We start from the raw sequence: 24,328 nt of genomic DNA, 5'->3' as shown, positions 1-24,328 counted from the left end.
AAACTCAATATCAGTTCAAAATACAGTAATGTTCGACTCCAAGCTTGAGATGAAAACATTTCAAAAAGATGAAACTCCACGATGTGTTATCTATGTGTGTGTGAGAGTACATGTCTCCTGATGTCCTTGAGAATGAACATGGGCCCTTTTAAGGCAGTCACAGAAAAAAGGGGTGGAGGGGGACTGAAGGAACTTGCTGCGGGAAGAAAAAAAACAAGCCTGAGTATAAATACACTTAATATCGACGGCCGGACTCGCTCCTCTGTCTCTCCCTCTCCCTCTGTTTGCTGTACACCTGTTCTTTTCATTTCATAATCTCCCCAAGGTCTCCCTCTCCTACTGTCTCCGACTGTGGTATCAGTTTTCAACAACAACACTACCCATCCAGAGTGCTAAAAACTGTCAATCAACCCTCCCCCCTCCATCTTGCTGTAATGCTGCAGTCGGATTGAAATGAAGCTGTTTGTAATGTAATCCTGCAACAAAAGGCAAAAGCTGCTAAGCTAATCAATCTTTTAAAGTAAAATAGCTAAATTAAAGTGTTTTCTATGTGTGTGTTTGTGTGGACACTAGTTGGTGACAAAGTGCCAGCTGACATCAGGCTTATCTCCATCAAATCTACAACCCTGCGTGTGGACCAGTCTATTCTTACTGGTAGGTGTTACGGGACAGACGGACATGATGTCTTTTTGATGTCTGCTTCCTTTTCTGACCACCACACCCAAAATGTGTGTCTCCCAATAGGTGAGTCTGTCAGTGTGATTAAACACACTGATGCTGTCCCAGACCCCCGAGCTGTCAACCAGGACAAGAAGAACATGCTGTTCTCCGTGAGTCTGTTTCCTGAGTCCTGCTCGCCTTTGCCATCCCTTGACCCTTCCTTTTCCACCATAATTTTCATCAAACCTGGCAACCTCACCTTGCAATTCATTCTCCTAAACTTTTTTTGTCAACCCTACAACTGTCCCCTCTTCCTTCACCAAATAAACCTTTTTCACAATCAACGTTTTTACTTGTCATAGCTGCAGGCCCACAACAGTTCATAAACTTTACATACTAAATTAAGTTCCTGCCAGCTGTATCCTAATGCAGTGTCCTTCTTTTTCAAAATGATGCCCCCACTGCCCATTATCAATGTACATATTCCCTGGGTCAATATGTTAAAAAAAAATCACCCACCTACAGTCCACTTATGTACTGCATTTGAAACTATCGCCTCCTCTCATTCTTTTGTGGTTTGAGCTGCGAAGCTAGCCCTTACCAAACTCTTACAAAGTGTTGGCATCCTAACATTTAGTTAGGATCAAACACAAAGCACACCTGAGGCTGATGGGAATGTTGTTACTTTTGCTCACATTTGGTCATAAACCAAAGTATTAGACACATCTAATTATTGACCTGATGGTGGTGCTGGAGCAAAAATCAGGGGAAGTTATTACAATTCATCCTGAGGGGGCCGTGAATGTCTGAACCAAATGTAATTGCAATTCACACAATATCTGTTGAGCCATTTCACTAAAAACAGCAAATGTCAACCTTATTGTGGCAATAAATAAAAAGTCAGGCGATCACCAACGTCAGTAGGATTCATCCTCTGGGGAACATGAATTTCTATACAAAATGTAATGACAATCCATCCAATACAGTAGTTGTTGTAGTAGATATTTCAGTCTGTTTTGTACAGATTGACCAACTTTCTAATGTTTTTTTTCGGTCTATGTTCAGGGCACCAACATCGCTGCAGGAAGAGCCACTGGTATTGCTGTTGCAACTGGTGTCTCCACTGAGATCGGTAAGATTCGTGACCAGATGGCTGCCACTGAGCAGGAGAAGACCCCTCTGCAGCAGAAACTGGACGAGTTTGGAGAGCAGCTCTCCAAGGTCGGTGAGGCAGATAGCCAAATCGGAACAGTTTTTTCTCTATTTATTAATTTTGTACAAATGAAACTTAATACTGTTTTTATTGACTGACGATACAAATGTTTGTATATAAAACTAAAAGCTAGAAATGATGCGTCACACATCCCCCTGACTGCCTGTCCTCTAGGTCATCTCCCTCATCTGTGTGGCTGTGTGGATGATCAACATTGGCCATTTCAATGACCCTGTCCACGGAGGCTCCTGGATCCGCGGTGCTGTCTACTATTTCAAGATTGCTGTGGCTCTGGCTGTGGCTGCCATCCCTGAAGGTAAGCCCCTGGGATTAACTATCACTTGGTTGTCCAAGAAGATTATCATATCTAAGATTCATCTTGTGTAGCTCATCTAATATGACGCTCCATTAAAAATCAAATAGGGCCACTATTCTTATGATTGATCATTACAATATTATACATTTATTATACAGCTTTTTACAGGGGGACTTTATTTCACTCATTAAAGTATGCCTATAGGTCTTGGGGAGCACTACTGCATATGCTGCAAAAAAAGGCTTTTGTGGCTCCAGAGGGAGCAGGGCAAAATCTGATAAATAGCCTCGAGTGATGTCACTTAAGTCAGAGTCGGTTCTTGCTAAAGACTCCAAGTTTGAAAATGAAAAAAAAATCTGGAGACGTGGCGTTAGAAAGAAGTGAGCTTACCAGACCCTCCTCCGCAGCGCTGTGGAGAAAGGTCTGGCAATGCAAGACTACTGCTCGAGGCTACATTAGCTGCTAAAAGCATAACACACCCGAACCTCTGACTGAACTGTTGGTGGACAAATTGCATTGTGGGTAATGTAGGTACCAGGTTTTGACAAGGAAGAAGAATGGGTGTTTTTTCTTTCAAACCTTCCTTCCCATCTTCAGCAGGAGGCGTTTTGTCACAGACAGGTAGCCAATTAGTCTTTTTTTCCTTTGAACTGATTCTTCCTCTGCCCATCTTCTACAATAGACAACAGTTCGAAAGACGATTGTTCAATAAATCATGAGCTTGCATAGTCAGCTCTGTCTTTACAATCTAACTGGTTTACCCTCAGTTGTGACTAGGACCCTTAAAACCATCAAACTCCTACACTTAAAAAGAGCTTTTTTGCTGCCTGAATGGGACCAATTAAATATTCTGGGACAGAAACAGTCTTGGATGTGCTGACATTTGTCCCCGTCACACCACACTCAGCTGAAAACTGCGCAAACGCTCATTACAGACCACAGTCGGATGATGCTAAAAGGACAACATCATCTAAAAACACAGATGCCACCTTAATGTCACTGAACTGGATACTCTCCAGACCTTTTCCACATCATCGTCACAGTTGATTTTTGCCAAGAATGTGAACACAGAGCTGACTGAATGGCTTGCAGCAGCCCCCTCCCATAAGAATACCTTAGTTTGGGTGTGCTCCAGCTGATGAGTTAAGGGGCTGTTTTAGGAACCACCATTGTTGTCGGCCTGTCCAGTGGCAGGTGTTTAGTGGTTTTGAACAGACATGTCAGATAATTCTTTCTTATCACCTGGTTCTTTGGCTTAAGAAGTCCCTCTTAATGTTTTGTCCACCTTTCCAGCAATGACTGTTAATTTTATTTAGTACCTCCCTGCCTAATCTCTTGCTCCGTCCATGGCAGGTCTGCCTGCTGTCATCACCACCTGCCTGGCTCTGGGAACCCGCCGCATGGCCAAGAAGAACGCCATCGTTAGAAGCCTGCCCTCTGTGGAGACCCTGGGCTGCACCTCGGTCATCTGCTCTGACAAGACCGGTACCCTCACTACCAACCAGATGTGTGTAACTAAGGTAGGTTCATACTGTGTGAAGTCACACACATGTACCTACATTTATTTCCAATGCAGAAAGATGACTGTTGTTTGGTTATTTTTTGTCATGTTTCCATGCAGATGTTCATCATTGATAAAGTCGATGGTGACAATGTTTCCCTCAATCAGTTTGACATCTCAGGCTCAAAGTACACCCCTGAGGGAGAAGTGTAAGTGTCAAGTGTTATAAGACCATGCAAACAAATACACACCATAACCCATTTTTGAACAATTGTATGACTAAATATTTTTATTTTATTCTAAATATTTTTGTCAATCTTTTTCCACAAGTACAAAGAATGGCTCATTGACGAAGTGCGGTCAGTATGACGGACTGGTCGAGCTGGCTACCATCTGTGCTCTTTGCAATGACTCTTCCCTGGACTACAACGAGGTCTGCAGAGCATTCAGGAGAATTTTGTGTTCATGACATTAATGTTTAAATGTGACGCGACCAACTTTAAATGTATGTTCCTTCTTTCTTATTTGTCTATGATGCAGTCCAAGGGTATTTATGAAAAGGTGGGCGAGGCCACTGAAACAGCACTGTCCTGTTTGGTGGAGAAGATGAACGTGTTCAACAGTGACGTGCGTGGCCTGTCCAAGGTGGAAAGGGCAAATGCTTGCTGTTCTGTAAGTCCACACGAGACGCCATACAGTATATAGCATGTTATCCTGTATACAAAGACAGGTCCATTTATCTACAGATGAAAGTGTTTGTACAAAACTTTATTAACTGCGATGATCAATGTTTTTATGGCTCAAAGGACTACTTGTATGTGAAAGGGGTCGCTCACAGAGTTATCACAAGATAACCATATCAACTTAAAAGATGATAATAAGCAACGCATTCTCATGAACGGGTTTGTAGGATATCGTACGAAAACGTTATGCACACTCAAACTAATGATATTATACGAGACAGTCAGCTGGTCACGTGACAACGGCTACAGAGCTCCGTGCTACAGAGCGGCAGTTGCTAGCTGTTTAAGCCGCTACAGAGCTTCGTGACGCGGCTACAGACTTCCGTCACAGCTCGTCGTATCAGCAGCAGTTAGTAGATGTGTTTAGCCGCTACAGAGCTCTGCAACACCGGCTGCGGTGCTCCGCATGGTGCACCGTCAGGTCAGTGAAAGTTAGTGGTTCAGTTACCTAAGAATAGGTGACTGTTCGCCGGGTACAGAGCACAGTGAGCTGCCGGTCGTGGTGCTACGTCAGATCAGTGGTAGTTGGTGGTTCACTTTCCCGAAAATAGGTGACTGTGCGCTGTGTACAGAGCACCGCGAGCTGCCGATCATTTCAGCGGAGATTACAGTTAATTTTAGGCTAGAAAAAGTGAAAAAGATTGTGGTTTGTATTAAAACAAGGACCACGCATTTCCTGGGTGAAAGTCATTTGTTAAGGGTCAGTCAATGTGGTGCACACAGCAACAAAAAAAGTGTCAATCACACAAATGAGAGTGCTTATCTTTTCATAGCTTTTCGAATGTATGGTTCATGAGAACAGGCAGTAATAAGTCCACTGCCCCCAAGAGGTTTCAGGTTTAATTAGTGGAAAAAATGACATAACATAAACAATGGCTTATAAGATGTGCTCGGCTCAACCTTGATTTTTGATCCTTTTCCTTCAGTTGACCTTCTTTTTCTTCATTTTGTAATAACAGGTGATCAAGCAGCTGATGAAGAAGGAGTTCACCCTGGAGTTCTCCAGAGACAGAAAGTCCATGTCAGTTTACTGCTGTCCTGCCAAATCCGCCAAAGCCCCTGTGGGAAACAAGATGTTTATCAAAGTGAGTGTATGACACAAGACATACAGTACACAACAAAGAGTCTACAGCCATGCCTGCAGCTCTGCGTGGATGCACTTAAGCACAACAGTGCTTTGACCAAAATTGATAATGTCAGTATGCTAACGTGCTCATAAAGACAATGCTAACATGCGGATGTTTGGAAAAAAATGTTTACCATTTTAGCTTAGTGTGTTAGTATGCTACCATTTGCTAATCAGCACTAAACACAAAGTCCAGCTGAGCCTGATGAGAATGTAATTTAGTTATAAACCAAAGTGTTGGACAAATCAAAGTTTTTACCTTCTAATGGCATACTATGAAAAGTTGAGGGATCACCAAAGTTATTACAGTTCATCCCGAAGGAGACGTGAATTTCCAAACCAAATGTCATGGCAATCTAGCCAATAGTTGTTGTTGTAGATATTTCACTTAAAACCACATTAAAACATGTGAACTTCATGGTGGCGCTAAAAGAAAACGTCAGAGGATCACCAGAATCATTAGGATACATCTACTGGGGTCCATGAATGTCTGTACAGAATTTCATGACAATCTATATAATAGTTGTTAAAATATTTTTGTCTGAAGCAAAGTGGTGGACCGCCCATCCAATGCTGCCATCACTTATAGCAATGCCACTGGCAAAATAAATAATTTAATTTAGGGACTCTATAAAAAGTCTCAAAACAAAATAATATTATAATAAAATACCCATGCCATATAAAGCCTCCAAATTCCAAAGAAATAGTCTAAATAAAGTTAAAGTCAATCACGTCATATACATACAGTAGGCCTATACTGTAGGTTGATAATGATGTTGTACATTATGTTTACTCCGTCAACAGGGTGCTCCAGAAGGTGTCATTGATCGTTGCACATACGTCCGTGTGGGCACCACCCGTGTACCTCTGACTGACCCGATCAAAGACCACATCATGTCAGTCATCAAGGAGTGGGGCACTGGACGTGACACCCTCCGCTGTCTGGCACTGGCCACCAGCGACTCACCTCTAAGGAAGGAGGAGATGAACCTGGTGGACGCCACCAAGTTTATAGACTATGAGGTAGGTGACTGACATTATTATAACTATTACAATATCTTTATTGTGACTATTATTGCCATTGTTCATCATACCCCAACCGGCACCGTCAGACACCGCCTACCAAGATCCTGGGTCTGTCTGAGGTTTCTTCCTAAAAGGGAGTTTTTCCTCGCCACTGTCGCACTTACGCATTCATGCATGCTCTTGGGGGAATCACTGGAATTGTTGGGTCCTTGTAAATTATAGAGTGTGGTCTAGACCTACTCTATCTGTAAAGTGTCCTGAGATAATTCCGGTTATGATTTGACACTATAAATAAAATTGAATTGAAAATTGAATTGAATTGATGAAGCACAAATGAAAGACACTACAGATATGATATTGTACATAAGTACAGTATCTCATTGATGGCAGTGGATATCACTGAAACAAGTGTAGAAATGTCATTTTTTTTTATGTTGCAGTAGTTTATTGTATTGCTTGCAAGTAGCTCCAAAGGACACTAAAACCTTTTGCTTTTCCTTTTTTCTTCAGACTGACTTGACCTTTGTGGGCTGCGTTGGCATGCTGGACCCTCCCCGTAAGGAAGTCATGGGTTCCATCGAGCTGTGCAGGGCTGCTGGCATCCGTGTCATCATGATCACTGGTCAGTACACGTATCATACTTTATCATATTTTAATCGCATCGTATAAGAAAACAAGCAAAAGTCTTAACAGAAACATTTCATTCCATTCATTTTCACATACATATTTCTTCCTTCTGTTTGTTTACGTATTTTCTTTTTCTGTTCAGAGGTTACTTACACTGTTATCCCGAATTAGTTGACTTTACTAGAAATTTGCGTGGAAACCTGTTGCCTTAAACCTTAAGTTTTTACACAAGGTGAAACTTAACAGGTCGAGTTGTATTAACACAGAGCGTTACGTTGATGCAGTAGACAAATCAAGTTTACATTAGTCATCATTACTAAAAATCATTAGTAAACATAAATTCTTTTTTTCTGGAGTCATGTTGTCTAAATTAAGCATGTTAAGTTAAAGCTTTAGTGCGTAACTTTTTGATATTAATGAGCGTCCGTTACATTCAAACCATTGCCAAAGCTAGTTTACATTTATTTTTTACTCAGTAACAGATGTGATTTAAAATGTAGCAAAACAAAACATACTTAAGTAAAAGTAAAATTACAGGTTTTTAGAAATTACTTTAAAAAGTAGAAGTACACAAAAACTACTCAATTACAGTAACGCAGTAAAGTAATTGTAATTCTTTCGCACTTTCCACCTCTGATTCTGTTTACATATTTATTATTCTATTTTATATTATTTGTTCTTATAATTTCTCTGTGTATTTCTACTAAAGAATGGAGCATATATAACTAGTCTCGCTTTGCCAGACCATCCACACGCTGCGGAGCGGAGGAAGGTCTGGCTAGTCCACACAGCATTCCCGGGATGGGAGAAAAACATGCTCTGGTTTAATGGCATTTCTTTAAACCAATCACAATCGTCATGGGCGGCGCTAAGCTCCGCACGGAGCTGCTGCAAAATAGTCGTGCGAGAGAAAACTCAGATTGACAGATAGTCTAGCTAGCTGTCTGAATCACTGTGCAGAGATCTGAGGAGCAGTTAACAATAGTCCTCATAATTCCACCAGAGTTTAAAATTCCAACACAAAGAAAGCGGAAGGAAAGGGAAAATACATGCATCCGGCAGAATTTCCTGCGGCACCGGAGCAATCCCAGAAGTGGAACGTCAAAGATATAGACTAATATGTAACAAACCCACTTTCCCCCCTGGATCAATAAAGTATTTTGATTGAAACAATAAAATCTTAATTTCTGTCGTCCCAGGTGACAACAAAGGCACAGCTGTGGCCATCTGCCGTCGTATTGGCATCTTCACTGAGGATGAGGATGTCACTAACAAGGCCTTCACCGGTCGTGAGTTTGATGACCTCGCTCTACACGATCAGAAGATCGCCGTCAGAAAGGCCTGCTGCTTTGCCAGAGTGGAGCCGTCCCACAAGTCTAAGATCGTTGAGTTACTGCAAGGCTTTGATGAGATCACCGCCATGGTGAGAGGAAGAAAAGAGTACTTTGTTGTGTTCCTTGCACTGAAAATGAAATGAAACCATTTGACTCGAAATACAGATAACACAATAACTCATCTCCCTCTACCCTTCACCAAGACTGGTGACGGAGTGAATGATGCCCCCGCCTTGAAGAAGGCGGAGATTGGCATCGCCATGGGCTCTGGCACTGCCGTTGCCAAGTCTGCCTCTGAGATGGTCCTGGCTGACGACAACTTCTCCTCCATCGTGTCCGCTGTTGAGGAGGGCAGAGCCATTTACAACAACATGAAGCAGTTCATCCGCTACCTCATCTCGTCCAATGTAGGCGAGGTCGTCTGGTGAGTACATACTTGTGTGGATGGAGGCGTGCTATGATAATAACTATTACAAGAGAGACATGGAGAGGGGCCATGTCAAAACTAATAAAATGATTTGCTCTGCTTCCTCACCCCCACACTCACTCCCTCAGTATCTTCCTAACCGCTGCCCTTGGTCTGCCCGAGGCTCTGATCCCCGTCCAGCTGCTGTGGGTCAACCTTGTGACTGACGGTCTGCCTGCCACTGCGCTGGGCTTCAACCCCCCTGACCTGGACATCATGGGCAAAGCCCCCCGCTCCCCCAAAGAGCCCCTCATCTCTGGCTGGCTCTTCTTCAGATATATGGCCATCGGAGGTACAACACATTCTCACAGTGGTGTAGTCTAATTGTAGTGGGTATACTGTACTGTATATACTGTATATATTGGCCAGAATCTGCCTCTGGGGGAGGGGGCATATCATAGTGGGGGGTCTGGGTGTCCTCCTCCAGGGAAGTTTTGAGCATCAAAAACTTAATTTCCCGTATTCTGACTTTTATGCACCAATTTACGGTGGAAATAACTTTTATTGTGAAAAAGAAAAACAGATGATAATTCAAAATATATCAAAAATATAATATAAAGTATGTTGTTGCGTGTCATTGGGCATTTTTAAGTGGGTATATGGAAATCCTGGAGCTTTCTTAGTGGGTATACTGAGTACACGAGTACCATCCACATGTTTATTCACAATTTTTTTGGAATTTTGGAAAATAGTTTCTGTCTTTGGATTAAAAGGCCTCCACACTTACCAGTAATATCTCCTCCAGGTTATGTTGGTGCTGCAACTGTCGCAGCAGCTGCCTGGTGGTTCCTGTACTGTGATGAAGGCCCATCGGTTAGCTTCTACCAGCTGGTTAGTATTTAACACTATCATTTGTGTAGTTTTCCTACAAACAGTGCATCTGTGGTGCCCTATCACACAGTGGACTCCATTCAGCTGCTGGAACTGTTCATCATCCCGACTGCAGTCGACCTCACTAACAAGGTCCGGGATCCCCACAGACTCCATCTGTGGACTATTTATGTAACGTACCTGTACATTGCACGAAACTATATCTCCCTGAAGGTTTTTGCACATTCCTCAACATCTTTGCCCATCCTACACTGAAACCATAAAGCCTTCTTTTCTTATTGTTAAAACGGTTATATTGTACATATTTGTTAATTTATATTACCATTTCGTTCACATTTACTGTTTATTTTCTTTTAATATGTATGTGTTTATTTATGCACCATCCACCAGGACAAATTCCTTGTACGTGTTACTTACTTGGCAATAAATACTTTGCTGATTCTGATCTAAAACTACAAGACCTCTTTACAAATACACTTCATCTCAGCTTCTCAGAGACCGTACCAGACTTTAGTAAGATTTGATGTCTCTATCTTCTCTGCCAGTCACACTTCATGCAGTGCAGCGAGGACAATGAGGACTTTGCTGGCATTCACTGCGAGGTGTTTGAGGCTTCTCCCCCAATGACCATGGCTCTGTCTGTGCTGGTCACCATTGAGATGTGCAACGCTCTGAACAGGTCTGGCTACACTATGAACTCATACCTCCATCTGTTAATGAACAATATACGATATTCTAGCAATTTTATATCATTTTATATTCCTGTACTTTCACTTATAATGGAGTATAATGAAGTTAAAATTAGCTCCCCATCGAACAACAGCAAAATGCTTCTTTCACCTTAACGCAGAAGTAATAGTAATCCATGATATGACATATTAACATTACACATATGGGGCCATTTTTCTGTATTGAATGAGTACTTTTCTCAGATCTATAAAACAAAGGCTATCAGGATCATATGCATGCATGTAAAATATCAGGAGTATGACATTGCAACTATGATTATGATAGGAACCCAAAACACAACACAGTGAAGACACCTTCCTTCAATATTCACCATATAAATGTCAGGGCTCACATGCTTATTCATTGCATACATTTATTTTCCTACATTCACACATAGACAATCTTTTATATGCCCCCACACATTTTCAGTCTGCATTAACGTAACCCTCCGCCTTCCCATCCAACCCCACCTTTCTCTCCCCCCCCATCCAACCCCACCTTTCTCCTCCCCCCCCAGCTTGTCTGAGAACCAGTCCCTGGTGCGCATGCCCCCCTGGAGCAACCTCTGGCTGGTGGGCGCCATGACCCTCTCCATGTCCCTTCACTTCATGATCATCTACGTCGACCCCCTGCCCGTGAGTCTGGCCTCCTGCGACAAACACCCATCTCCCTCTACTCCTCCCCGACACACACTGCCTCTCCAACTTCCATGTGCTCATTGCTCATACTTAGATGACGCAGTGCTCAGCTATGGATTCTTCTTCTTCTTTTGATGCTTCAAATAAGGGTTTTCATAGTCATATGAGCTATAATGTTAACAGTATCTGTATAATTAAAGGTGCTGTAGGTAGGATTGCGAAGATCCAGGAGTTAGCCCAAAAATTTGAACATCGACAACTTCTCAGTCCCTCCCCCTTTCTGCTAAAGCCCAAAACGGTCTCCTAAGCCCCTTCCCCCCACAAGGGAGAATGAATGTGTGTGCATGAGCATTGATTGACACGCAGTTAGACGCCCTGATTGGTGCATCTGAACAGGGAGCGGTGGATTTTTGCAAATCACACTACAGGCTGTAGGTGGTGCCAGAGGAGCCGGATTCTTTTTTTTATTACCTGCTTCATGTAGTTCTACTGGAACATAGAGTCAGTTTCAGCAAATATGACAGAAAGTTAGTTTTATAAGGCTTACCTACTGCACCATTAATATATAGCAAGTTTCTCAATGGAAGTTGCATCTAGTTTGGCAGCTTTAACACGATGTTGCGCTCGTCCACAGATGATCTTCAAGCTCACTCACTTGAACATAGAGCAGTGGATGATGGTCCTGAAGCTCTCCTTCCCAGTCATCCTCATTGATGAGCTTCTCAAGTTTGTGGCTCGCACATATCCGGAGGGTAAGCTAAACATGTTTCCTTTATTCTTTATCTGTATGAGGTTTGGAGTAAAAACAAATAAATGTAAATTTACATTTCTGGAACAGATGTTACCTAGCCAGTCTGTATTAATTACATATACTGTACAATAAAAAAAACATGTCATCATATATTTACAGGTGAGGTTTATGATCCAGGGTGCAATCTGCACACCATGTATACACCTTTAGAAGAGGATTTGGAAATAACTGATGCTGGTCAAATGATTTTTGAATGTGTATGCAGCCTCAACACACTTAAAACATACATCTGTATACATTTTAAGAACACACAACTTCATTATTCTCCTTAAGCTTAATTTATAAGGAATATATGATTGATTAATGGAATGTTATGGAATAATTTACCTCCCAATGAAACGTCTTATAATTTATTTAAACTGTTATTTTAACGTCTCCTCCCTTTTTTCCAATTCCTGACACAGTTTTAATGATCTCCCACCCTCTGTCCTCTGTTCTCTGATGACATTTATCTAACTTTGCTCTCCTTGGATGCTCTCTTTCACCATTCCTTCTCTGACAATCCAGTCCTAACCCGTTTCCCCCTCCTCCATACCCTTGTAACAAACCAAGGTATTCCCGTGACTCATGCGAAGCGCTCTGCATTGTGCACATTTGTTTTGTTGAGCTTGTCTCTGTCTTGCCAATCGTTCTGGACTAATGCATTTGGATCCTGAGTGTAGTTGGGATCAGCTCGGCTGGCTGTGCATAGATCTGCCATGAACTGCCAGTAGAAATCTAATAATTGGTCTCAGCATCACACATGGTATTTGCACAGTTTGTGTTAATTGTTGGAAGCTTAAAAATGTTAGCTTTAGCTTATTTCTTACAGTAGGTTCAGATTGTAGATCCTCTGAAGTAGAAATAGTAACATTTGACTATTTAATATGATCAGACTAACATTGTGCATTTTGCTATAAAAGGTCAAAATGTTGCTGGATTAGGTTGGACTATTTCTCTAACTTTGATACTGGCACAAGGTGCGGAAGTTTTCTAGTGAGTTTAACTGGAATTTATATTATTCATCTTAATTTTATTATATTATACTGTATTTTGGCTAATTTGCAATGTTTTTTCCCCCAATATGTGGCACTGGTGATAAGCTCTATAATAGACTAAAACTTAAAATATGAAGATATGATTTGGGGAAATATGCTACAGTAGCCTAGAGAATACATCCATGCTGGACACAGGTGGATGAATGGGTTAATGTATGTATTGGATGTATTCATTTGTCCAAAAAAACGAGATGTAAAAATGAGAATTTGCTGCGTTACAGGTGTTGCATCATATTATTTATTGTCTCTAAGGAGCAGCAGAGCCTTCAGGAAGTTACTGATCGCAACCAAAAAATTATCCCACATAATCCCCCTTGTCAAAAATGTCACTTTCACATTTATGTACAAATTAAACAAACACTGTTAATTAGTGAGTTTTAGAGGTCCTGGAAGACGGATTGTGTTACCTTTGACAGAGATCGGCTAGCTGTTTGGTTGTTCTGTGCTAAGCTAGCCAGAAGCTGGCTGTAGCCTCAAAAGAGCGGTTTTATATCTATGGCGGTATTAATCTTCTCATCTAGGCAACAAGTCAACCTCAGCACACTGCCATTACCTCACAACTGACTTGCTTGTGTTTTCCCCTGCAGGGAAAGTTTAGAGGCAAAGTGCGACAGAGAGCGGCTGAAGCAGAGAGAGAAAGCTGAGACACAGAGGATGGAGAGAAAAGGCTGAGCTCCCACTGAAAGAGAGCCTGCCAACAGTCACCCGATGTGATCAAAACATCTAGTGGCATGAATACAAAAGAAAACACATAAGCCATCTGAAAATACACCAGAGGAAAGCTGCAAAATATTTTTTTCTGTGTATGTACTGAAGTTAATATATAGGTGAGTTATTAAAACTATTCTGTTGATTCTATTCTTAAAGAATAAAGATATGTATTAAAGAAAATGTGTTGTTTCCAGTTTAGTTTTTTGTATACAATGCTGTTTCCTGACAGTTCTGTTATGCAACAAAGCACAACAGGAATAATAATGTGGTCATTAACATTAAGTAAACCTGGTGTGACTGAAAACCCAAGGTCCATCGGGTCTGCAGTGGCCATTTCACCTGAGGAGGACTACTGCCAGCCAAAGAGGAGAAGAATTGTATACCAAAGCACCTTTTTCTTAAGAAAAATGCTGTTCCAAGAGTGGAGAGCTGCACACAGGGGAGGAGAGCTAATGCTATTAGCTAAAGTTACTGTCCTGACCTAACATCAGTACTCATACAAGAAAGCATGGCAGGATAACAGCAACTTCTCCATCTCTCTGTGATGTAGTCAGACACTTACAGTAACAATCTGAGCCTGTGAGTCAGTGGCAAAAACAAGCACTTTTAGTGGACATACATTGTTCACATTAGTCACTTAAGACAAAGAAAAACACTGAAATTTTGCTTTAACATAAAAACAAATATATGTAGTTTGAATTCTGACAGTTTTTGCATCTATTATCTACAAAGATCTATTATTACAATTAAAGTGCCCATATTATGAAAAAAACGTTTGCAACATTTGGTGTGTGCTAACCACTTTAGCTAATACCACATCAGCTAGCTGTTTCTCCAACTTCGGTCAGTACAAGGCAGGATTAGCCTTGAGAGACTTCTTCTAAACGAGGGCACACTTCCAACTTTGTGTGGAATACCTGCAGTGTACTGAACTAAATGTTCTATCATCTGTAAAAAGTTAACCCTTTACATTATTTAGGGGTTTTCGACCTTCCATGGCCTGTGACTCCATATTTCAGGTTAAAGTTGAATTTGCAACCACAGTATTAAGATTTCAAGATCATGCATGTTTTTCCAAATAAATGTAAAATTATCAAATTATACAGTACAATAAATCCTATTTTATTAAATGATATAGTGTAAAGAAATATATTATTATGCATATCAATCTTATAAATCTTCTGTGACCCCCTTTTACATATTAAGCGACTCTGCATGGAGTTTGGAGTCCAGGGTTGAGAAACTTAAAAGAAGGATTTAATTATGAACTTAACAGGTTGAAGAAAAGACTGTTAGCTTCTGTCCTAATCCACAATCATTGATTAGCTTGAAGTCTAAAAGCTGGTGTGGTTGTGGTAAGAACAGGAATAGTTAACAATGCTAAACTAAATTAATGTGTATATAATACAAATCACATCTCAAATGCAGTTCATTTAGGAGTTTCTACTTTGTATCACTATTATTTATTTTTGCATTGTGATCCGTTGAAGATCTAAAAAAAAAAAAATGATTGCATAGTTTGCATATCAATTACTGATACACTGTTTGTTGGACTGTTGAGTGTTTTGCTGGAGTCATGTCAGTTTTAACACAACACATTCACATGTGTATTAGTACAGGAATAAAAGTGTTACTTACTAGATGTAAGAAAAAGGGAATGTGAACTCTTTTTTTTGTTTTTTTACTACAGTATCCCCAAAGCATTATTGGTTCATCAAAAATCACTTTGGTCGCTAAGTAGCAGTTTCGGTCATTGACACTGAACCATCACCTCTGATCCAAACACAAAAATTATGTCTCTTTAGGAATATCCATCAAATGTTAGAAGTGCTAGCAGCACCAGCTGTGATAATCCCAGTGGTCACGACAGTATTTTGTGTGGTGATGGTTAGTTGGTCCTTATTGGTCACTGTTGAGGTCTTTTATCTTGGCCTGGGCTCTTTGGTTCCGATGGGACTCTCTAAAACTCACGAGGCGTCTGCAGGCGAGGAACTAGCTTCACTGACTCCCTCCTCCAGGATTTCCCTGACTTGTTCAAGACTCTCAGCCTGCCGTATTACCTCCAGCTTCACCTGAAGGGGGACAGAGGGGTCACTGAAACGGCCATTTGTCATTGATATACTGTATATGGAACTGATTTGTTCCAGTTATCTGCAAGTGCAAGAAAATGTTTTACCAATTTCTTTCACTCTGGATTTTCTTTAACCATCACTGCTCCGATCAAGTTAACTGTCCATTGTTTCTTACCTGAAGTGACTGGGAGAGCTGGACAAAGTCTCTCTGGACAGTCTGGCTGGTGTCGACCTGGGAGCGCAGACTGATCACTTGGCTACGCAGCTCCAGACACTTTTGATGCAGGGCCGCCTGACGGCCACAGAGAAAACCGTCAATTTAAGTGTCGGATTTGAAAATGTATTACTTGGCAACTCCTAGTGGTATTATTAACAAAAGTTACACTCAAGCGACTGAAAACTATATTTTTATCGAGGAAGTAAAATATGAGGTGTACATGTGCATTTCTTAATTCATTTCCCTTAAATGAGGCCAATAATGGAGTTATTATGTTGCAATCAGCTGAAGAAGGCCACAAGAAAGTGTTTGAAATGGGAAATATGGTTAATAATGCTTCTGGATTAGCATTTCTGAGAACGAGAGCAACGCACTACAGACATGATTCATCACCAGTACAAATAAACAGCACTACAGACTTCACAGAAACAGCAGTTAACTATGCAAGCATCGGCAGTAACAATAAGTTTAGTGCTAAAAGCAGGTTGGATTTACTTTCTCAGTACTGAGGGTCTTGTTGGTGCTCTGCATATGAGACAGTGCCACCCGCAGGGCTTCCAGTTCGGTGTGACAGGCCAGCAGTTCAGCCTGCAACTGGTCCTTCTGAGCCTGTATCCTCTCCGTCTCTGTCTTCAAACTGGAGAGCTGCACTGCACACACAAACAAGGCTGATTATAATCAAGGGAAAATCCCAGTTTATTACAAATTGGCTCTCATTTTCTTAGTTTGACCATCTTTTCTATAGACCCTTTGCACGTGATATCACGCTCTACTCGCGCGAATTATGAACGCCATGACGGACGGCAGAAGAGCTATGCTCTAGACGGACGGCAAGTCAAACGTGTTCGCTCATATAATAAAATGGTTATTTCTTGTTGTGCAGTGGGCTTCCGTAGGCTTTGTGTTATGTCTGGTTTGAGTCATTGTGTTAACAAGGGGAACACACTTTAAGGTTCCTTCGATATTTAATGTATCACAAACTGGCCCATATTAAATCACTCTTAACGTAGCGCTAGCTAACTATTAGCCACGTAATGCTAGCTGCCTAAACCGCTTCTATTTAGTTAGGTTAGTGAAGTTTAATTATCTTAAAGCGATAACAACAACAGACCACACCGACTCCGTTTGTCTTCGTATTTGAATGGTGCACAACTTCCCTTCAGTTTCACTTTATGTGGCTCTTTTGGGAGTTTGTCTTTGCTGCCGGCCGCAGACTTTGCATGGAGCTCAACAGGCGATTGCTAGCTAATGTTAGCTTCCAAGATAACTTGTGTTAATTATACTCGAAGTCAGCTGTTGAAATACACTAGCCTGCTCAGAGGTTGCCTTTAATACGAAGGGAAATTCAAATGTTAGTACAAGTTATTCACATTTACAGTTTGATCGTGATCTGTCGTGTGAGTCAAAGCTGTGTTATAGTGTAGTTGGCTTGGCTCAGAGGGCAGCTAACGCCATAATCCTCGATGTGTTTAAAAGCTTTGAGATCAGCACCAGTGTATGGGGATACCCCGTTTACCACATAGTGGTACAGATCGTGTGGACTGAAGTCGGGCATACTCGGCGATTTAATGAGGTCTGTGAAAACGGAGGGAGGAAGAAGGTAAGGGTCAGTATCCAATCCTGCTATCTCCAACTTCTCCAAATACCGCTCTTTGTGAGCACCTACCAGATGCCCTACCTCGACCGATAACGGCACGACAACTTGTTGATCAATAGAAGAAGCCATAAAGAAGAAGATAGTATTATTATTACAGTTTATTTAGTGTTATTTAATGAAACTAATGAAACTTTCCGCTCGTCTACTACACTGTTTAGCTTGTGCTTCCGGTGATTCTGCTGTCCGTCATGGCGTCGTCACGTGTTTGCAAAGGGTCTATTGGTTATGATAACACTGTACTCACCAAGGTTAAAGGTGAAATGTAACCCTACACCAGTCACAAGACCAAATCATTGGCTAACCAGAGTAATAATAAAGCATGAGTTGTTCACTCACCTTCTAAAACCTCTGATGAAAGTAGTTGAGAGCAGGCAGGAAGAAAGGGAGAAAGGAAGAATAAAACATGGTTCAGTGCCAAGACAGTCAGTGTTGCAAACCTCCCCTAAGTATGAATAATATAATCCACGGACCGTTCTCCTCTGTCCGGGTGTCCAGCTGCTCCCTCAGGTTGACAATCTCAATGCGAAGACGCTCCTCACAGTGCACCCCCTGTAGGTTAGGGGTCAACAGTCAACACACTGACACCACAAGCAGGAGGTACACATGCAGTAACTGCCTGCTGCTGCAAGGCTGTGGAGCAATAAGGCTGAACCATTACCATTTGCACAAACACTACGTGTTCCCCTGTACTGCAAGACTTTTCAAATTATGGAATATATATTATGGAAGATTTTAAACTACCAACAACCAACTACTTCCAGAGCCAGCCAGGCCACTGACAACTTGGTTATAAAATTGAACCTCCAAAGTTGACAAAAACACATTCTTATGGTAAATTAAGTAAATATGTGAGCCGTTTTAACTATTTAAGGTCATCCCAACAACTATCCAAAATGAAGAAAAGCAGAAACTAACTAAAGGGAAGTCACATGAACAAACAGGTTTCTGTTCCCTTTGCAATGCTATGCAAAACTACACGTCATTCTCATTAACTCACTGGATGTGAATAATGTCAAATACATTATTTTTAAGTTTGCTTTCCTTGCTGCAGCACTCGTGAAGCAGATATACTGTCAATGAAAAACCTTGAACAGTAATCGTACCTGCAGTGTTGCTGGAAATGATGAGCTGGACTCTGGTCCCTCATCATCAACCTCCTCTCCTTTCAGTCTGGACAGCTCACTGCACACCTTCCTCTGGGAAAAGGATAACTCTGCCTGGACACACAAATGCAGATTTTAACACATACGCCTAGTGAATAACGTGTTCACATGCAGTGCACTAGGGTTACACATTAATGGCAAAAATACCATTTAAGAGCCACCGCTTTTCTGTTCTTGGCATCTTTCCATTTTAAATCAAGACCGTTAAAATAAAACTACCCATAAAAAGGAATTTGAAAGTTCAATGTGTACGCTTATTCTCTTTATTGCAGAATTAAGGTTAAAAAGATCAACACCACTCTTAAGTCTGTATGGTTAATATGTAGCTGGAGCCAGCAGCTGGTTAGCTTAGCTTAACATAAACACCAGAAAAGGGGTGAAACAGCTAGCCTGGCTGCCTCCAAAGGCAAGTATTTCTAAAGCTCACTAATTGACAAGTTGTGTCTCTTTTTTTGTAATCTGTCCTCACCCTAACAGAAATGTAAAAATCAAAACCTCTAAAACCATAACTTATTGTTTGTAAACTTCCTTTTTTTTTATGGCTGGTAGGTCGATTTTGTTACCTTTGGACAGAGCCAGGCTAGCCGTTTCCCCAATGCTAAACCAAGCTAACTAGCTGTATAGACATGTACGTGGTATCGATTTCAAATCTGGTCAGGAAAGCAAATAAGTGTATTTCCCAAAATGTTGAATTCTTCCATTAAGGGAAATGACGGTCTTTGACGCAATCTCACACGCTCTGTAGGATCGACATCATATCACTCACCAGCCGACTCTGGACGGCATTCTGTGATTGGCTAAAAGATTTCTGCAAATCCTGCAGGAGGGCCTCTGAAGTGTGGACCTGACACTGGAGCATTGATACCTGAACACACACAAACAAATGAACATGTGTTTAAGACTGCACACATCATATCCAGTGTGCGAATGGCTCACTCTCTATACACTCACTGCTGTATCGCTACACTCTGAGCAGTGCTGCTCACCTGTTTGTGTGTGTGGTTGGTCTGTGTGTCCAGTTCTCTCTCCAGCTCCTCCTTCTCAGCCTGCAGCCGACTCACCTCTCCTCGCAGCTCTGACACCTGCCCAACACACCACACATTCGTTACACCGCAAAGTCTGTCTACGGGGAAGCTTTGGGTCAGATTCAAAACTTGCCGCAATTAATTAAAATTGCACAGATTGTAAGGATGTTTTTTCTATTGCTATACAATGGCCTGAATGTTCTTCTTTTCTAAAAGTGAAAAAACCTGACCTTTGATATCATAGTTTTAAATTGGTACCTGAGAATTTAGTGCATCCCAGTCGCCGTGCGTGACCAGCCGGTGTCCGGCCGGCGGCAGGTAAATGGCTTCAGGCACTAAAGTTCCTGTGGACACCAGAGAGTCGGTGTCTTCCTGAGCGTGGAGTTTTCTGGGAAGAGAGGGCGTGTCTAAGGAGAAGGAGGACAATGAGGCCGAGTCGCAGTGCCGCAGTGAAAAATACGCTTCCGTTGTAGGCGGCGTCCCTTCTCCCTCCGCCACCGACGTCTCGAGCTCCGCTAATTGGTTGTGCCTCCTGTCCGTTGACCCCGTGGCTTCGGCCTCGGCCAGGCTGTTGGTGATCGATGACGGGGGTTCATTGCTGGCGACTTCTGCATCCATCCTGCCTTTCCTTCCACTGATCTAACGGGTAGAGAAAAACAAATGCTGGGATTAAGTCCATAACATTTGGAAACAATTTCTTTTTTGGGGGGGGGGGAGAGAGACACAAAATTAAACACAGACCATGTTGTGTCCACTGCCTCTTCTCCACTCCAAAGGCTGAGACTGAAGGACAGATATCCTGGCCTCATACTGCGCTGCTGTCTCTGTAAACACAACAGAATCATAAAATAATTATTTAAGCCTCCAGTCTGATGAACGATATCCTGTTTGCCTCAATAGTTCCCAAATACAGCTCAAAATACTTTAAAAGGGTGTAGCTGCATTTGAGATTACATTCAGTTTTATTGGCAAGACTTTAAAGTTGAACTTTTATTGTTTTAAAAAGGGGCATAACTTACCTTAGATGTACAGTAACTGTTTCCCTGTCCCTGACCTTTTAGGTTATTGAATACCTTGGATACATGCCAACATTTTAGTTGGCTCATTCTGAGCTTTGTATTAAATGATTGATCAATACTATTGATTGAAAGTCAACAGGGTAATTCATGTTTTTTTAGTCATTTGGCCTCAATTAGAAACACAATCAGGAAGCAAAAATGAAAACCAAAAAACATTGAGCTGTTTAGTTCCCTTAAAAAATAGGTTTTTATCATGAATCATGAAAACCTATCCAATGGCGATCCAAATTATTTAGGCTGTTTGTTTTTTTTTCTCCTTACAAAAGTACCACACAAAAAATATGTTATTAGACCATGTGCACACAAGGCCTGTCCCAAACACACCTTGCTTATTACACACACATGTACACATGAAGGCCCAGCCAAACACACACTGACCTCTGAGAGCCTCCTGCAGGGACTGGATCTCTTGATCACATTGTTTTTGTAGCTCTGTCAGTTCCTCCTGTTTGCTCAGCTCACAGATCGTCGCCACGCCCTGCCAGTGTTCGGCCTGAGCTCGGCACTCGGCTAGCTGGGCCTGCAGGCTCGCCACTGAAAATGATTAACAGGGTGCTGCGTTTTGCCTTCATTACTTTGTTTTGAGACCGTTTGCATCAGTAAGGATAGAATCACGCAAATATGGGAAACACAACCAAAAGGAATCTGCATTACTAGCAATCGGACAAAACCTGTAAATACCTTACTATTAGATAAGAAGAGAGCTTTGCAGGACGCAACTCGAAATTCTTTGCATACTTTAGTTTTGTAAAGCTATGAAGCATGTTATGTCATCCTTGTTAGGCGTGTACATAGTAGATTGACAGAGCTGTCTGAAAGATGCATACACATCCTTTAAATATATAGATCATCCAGTCATGTAATAGTGTATGTGAGTATGTGTATTTTGAATGACCCCACCTGACAACATCCTTTATTGTTTGAGTGTAAGCCAGGGAACATATGACCAATTGATTACATTGTTTAGTACACTGGGCGATCAATAAGGAGAATGAACCATGATTCAAATGAGTAAATTGTTAAATAAACTAAAGGCAAAGTCGCTATACATGCAGTTTAGTGTCACAAATTCCTCATACAATGTCCTACATGCAGTTTAGTGTCCCAAATTCCCCATACAATGTCCTTAATTATGAACCTGCTAAACCACCTGTGCTACCCTAACCCTACCCTTAAACTATCTCAAATAAGACCCTCATTATTTCGGACACTCAGTTTTTGGAAAATAATTTGTGACACTAACCTGCACGTAAGCCGGCAAAGTCCCATGGACTCTACTGCTGTAAGTGTAAAAATAGTAATTATAATTACAAATATTTATATACTTTGTCTTTTCTTCTGATCTTACTAAACCCCAACATGTAGAAACAAAAGTGTTAAACACTCTGTTTGCCACAAACCAGGCTCACACATTTGATGAAGACAAAATACTTAAATAACCATAAAGCATTGCCATGGCACCCAATAAGAAGTCAATATTTAGCTTTCTTTGACTATTGTTGCTGAAGCAGAGCTGAGGGTCAAGTCGTCTTATGTTGGACAACTTTACAGCAACACTTGTTGCTTTGGTAAACATGTAGCAAGGCAAGGGACCTAAAGTTGCTAACGTTACAATGCTACTACCGCAACAGGATTGTCTCGAAAAGTAAGACCCAGTTTGGATACAAGTAAATTAAGCTAAAGTGTTGACGTTAGCTAGCTGCTAGCAGCGCCCGTTCATTTATATGGTTAGCAGCGATGCTAATAGGCCGGGTATCGATTAACTGACCAGAGCTGCTTCACAATCAACAGGTTTCACTGGCAGTGAAGACAGGCAACGCGTTAACGTCAATGTTTACTTAAATTCAAACTGTAAAAAGGTCAGTATCACCTCACAACCAATCTCGTTAGAAGTAAAGCAGATTAAAGTTTAATGTTGCTGTTTGTATTAACGTTACCTGTGTCTTCAGTCTTGGAGCTCATCTTTTCGTCAGACAGAGTTCACCTGACGTCTATCAAAATTCCGACAATCCTGTCGGAGTCATTTTGTACTTAAGCACCCGAGCTTTGCTGTGAAAATTATCGACGCGGTGTCAACTTCAGGAAACAACTTTCCCCGGTCTAAGCCTACGGAAATCACGTCAACATCCTTCCTGTTCAAATGCCTTTCCCTGTTTGCGTTTGACTTTTAGTTTTTTACTTTTTTTTAATGTTGAATAAATACCAAGAAAATTGGCCACACGTTTGCTTTTTGTAACTGCCACACCCTGGACATTAAAGTGCTCATATTATGCTCATTTTCAGATTCATAATTGTATTTAGAGGTTATATCAGAATAGGTTTACATGGTTTAATTTTCAAATAACGCCATATTTTTGTTGTACTGCACATTGCTGCAGCTCCTCTTTTCACCCTGTGTGTTGAGCTCTCTGTTTTAGCTACAGAGTGAGACATCGCACTTCTATTCCATCTTTGTTGGGAGTCGCACATGCAGTACCTAGGGACCGGGTTGGCTACTACCTCTCTTAATACATCAATGGCATGGCTACTACCCAGCCTAGCAGCTAGGTGAGCATTAAAACATGTTACAAAGTGACGCACGTTCATCACGGAAGGAAAGGCTGGAATACAATAGAGCTGTTTGGAGCATTGATGTATTAAGAGAACGTTTGGAGCAGTTTGTGAACAGTGTTTTCCCCCTAAATAAGGATACCATCTAGTGGAGGAATACTTATATTGGGGAAGATCAGCTGTTAATTTGAACAAGTCCAGAGTCACCTAAACACTTCTTGGCATTTTAAGTTATTTTATATTTTGTTACCATATTAATTCCGAATGGTATGTTATGACTGCTCTCAACACTGATAAAATGACCCTTTGAATGTTACCTGAAGTCTGAAAATCCTTTCAAAATAGAGAGGGAATGTATTGATAAAAGAAAATACGGCATACCACATCTTTCTTTTTTTAGAGTTACCTGCATTTTATTTATTCCCTCTTTTGAGTTTTCTCTAAAAGTGAAAAGGTCAGTGTGAAGGCAGGGTACTCTGTCCTTTAACATCTTGAGATTTTGCAGGTGAGCAGGTCAGTCAGTCATGGATTATCTTGTAAGGGGTTATGCTTGATACAATTTTTAACAGGCTAGAATCGTCTCTTCACAGCTTACTTTTTGGAGAAGCTCTGTGCAGGAAGAGGAGCCTGTTGCGTGTTATCAGCTTTGCCCTATAGGTCAATTTTCATACCGCAAACTGATAATGATGTGAAGTCCTCTGTTGTACTTCACAGAGAAAATGTTATGTAATCATGTAGTGCATGTGCATGATATATAGTGATGCAAAAAGATTAATATCATGCGTTCAACAACTTA

The 24,328-nt window shown here is 41.3% G+C and overlaps 2 protein-coding genes across 3 annotated transcripts in view; one reads left to right on the top strand and one right to left on the bottom strand.

Moving 5' to 3' along the window:
* atp2a1 (ATPase sarcoplasmic/endoplasmic reticulum Ca2+ transporting 1) overlaps window positions 1-13,730 on the top strand; it is a 22,243-nt gene extending 8,513 nt beyond the window's left edge. Inside the window, exons 6-24 of the mRNA XM_078269478.1 lie at window positions 574-654; window positions 745-830; window positions 1,726-1,881; window positions 2,048-2,189; window positions 3,543-3,709; window positions 3,811-3,899; window positions 4,021-4,123; window positions 4,231-4,362; window positions 5,393-5,518; window positions 6,364-6,582; window positions 7,096-7,207; window positions 8,412-8,635; window positions 8,750-8,970; window positions 9,102-9,304; window positions 9,758-9,843; window positions 10,389-10,522; window positions 11,090-11,207; window positions 11,845-12,002; window positions 13,646-13,730. Of these exons, the coding sequence (XP_078125604.1) occupies window positions 574-654; window positions 745-830; window positions 1,726-1,881; window positions 2,048-2,189; window positions 3,543-3,709; window positions 3,811-3,899; window positions 4,021-4,123; window positions 4,231-4,362; window positions 5,393-5,518; window positions 6,364-6,582; window positions 7,096-7,207; window positions 8,412-8,635; window positions 8,750-8,970; window positions 9,102-9,304; window positions 9,758-9,843; window positions 10,389-10,522; window positions 11,090-11,207; window positions 11,845-12,002; window positions 13,646-13,730 (2,642 nt within the window). The remainder of the gene's footprint in view (window positions 1-573; window positions 655-744; window positions 831-1,725; window positions 1,882-2,047; window positions 2,190-3,542; window positions 3,710-3,810; window positions 3,900-4,020; window positions 4,124-4,230; window positions 4,363-5,392; window positions 5,519-6,363; window positions 6,583-7,095; window positions 7,208-8,411; window positions 8,636-8,749; window positions 8,971-9,101; window positions 9,305-9,757; window positions 9,844-10,388; window positions 10,523-11,089; window positions 11,208-11,844; window positions 12,003-13,645) is intronic.
* Window positions 13,731-14,353: 623 nt separating this feature from the next.
* rabep2 (rabaptin, RAB GTPase binding effector protein 2) lies at window positions 14,354-23,099 on the bottom strand. Of its 2 annotated transcripts, XM_078269009.1 has the most exons (12): window positions 22,920-23,099; window positions 21,361-21,516; window positions 20,645-20,727; window positions 20,162-20,542; window positions 19,865-19,960; window positions 19,645-19,743; window positions 18,819-18,932; window positions 18,186-18,264; window positions 18,052-18,063; window positions 16,554-16,708; window positions 16,017-16,133; window positions 14,354-15,841 (listed from the first exon to the last, which is right to left on the bottom strand). In XM_078269009.1, the coding sequence occupies exons 1-12, from the start codon at window positions 22,942-22,944 to the stop codon at window positions 15,737-15,739; spliced, it is 1,422 nt and encodes a 473-aa protein (XP_078125135.1). In that variant the 5' UTR covers window positions 22,945-23,099; the 3' UTR covers window positions 14,354-15,736. The 2 variants fall into 2 exon arrangements, with proteins under 2 accessions (XP_078125135.1, XP_078125137.1); XM_078269011.1 differs by lacking the exon at window positions 18,052-18,063.
* Between the last annotated feature and the right edge of the window lie 1,229 nt (window positions 23,100-24,328).

This window comes from Sander vitreus, chromosome 15, assembly GCF_031162955.1.
Source record: "Sander vitreus isolate 19-12246 chromosome 15, sanVit1, whole genome shotgun sequence".
Classification (NCBI taxonomy): domain Eukaryota; kingdom Metazoa; phylum Chordata; class Actinopteri; order Perciformes; family Percidae; genus Sander; species Sander vitreus.
This window is presented reverse-complemented; position numbering and strand designations above follow the sequence as displayed.

Coding starts and splice junctions, on each gene's coding strand:
- rabep2 (XM_078269009.1), bottom strand. CDS start 22,944: ATGAGCTCCAAGACTGAAGACACAG. Junction 20,728..21,360: donor CCTGCAGGAGGCTCTCAGAG/GTCAGTGTGTGT, acceptor TTGTGTTTACAG/AGACAGCAGCGCAGTATGAG. Junction 18,265..18,818: donor CATTTCCAGCAACACTGCAG/GTACGATTACTG, acceptor CCTAACCTACAG/GGGGTGCACTGTGAGGAGCG.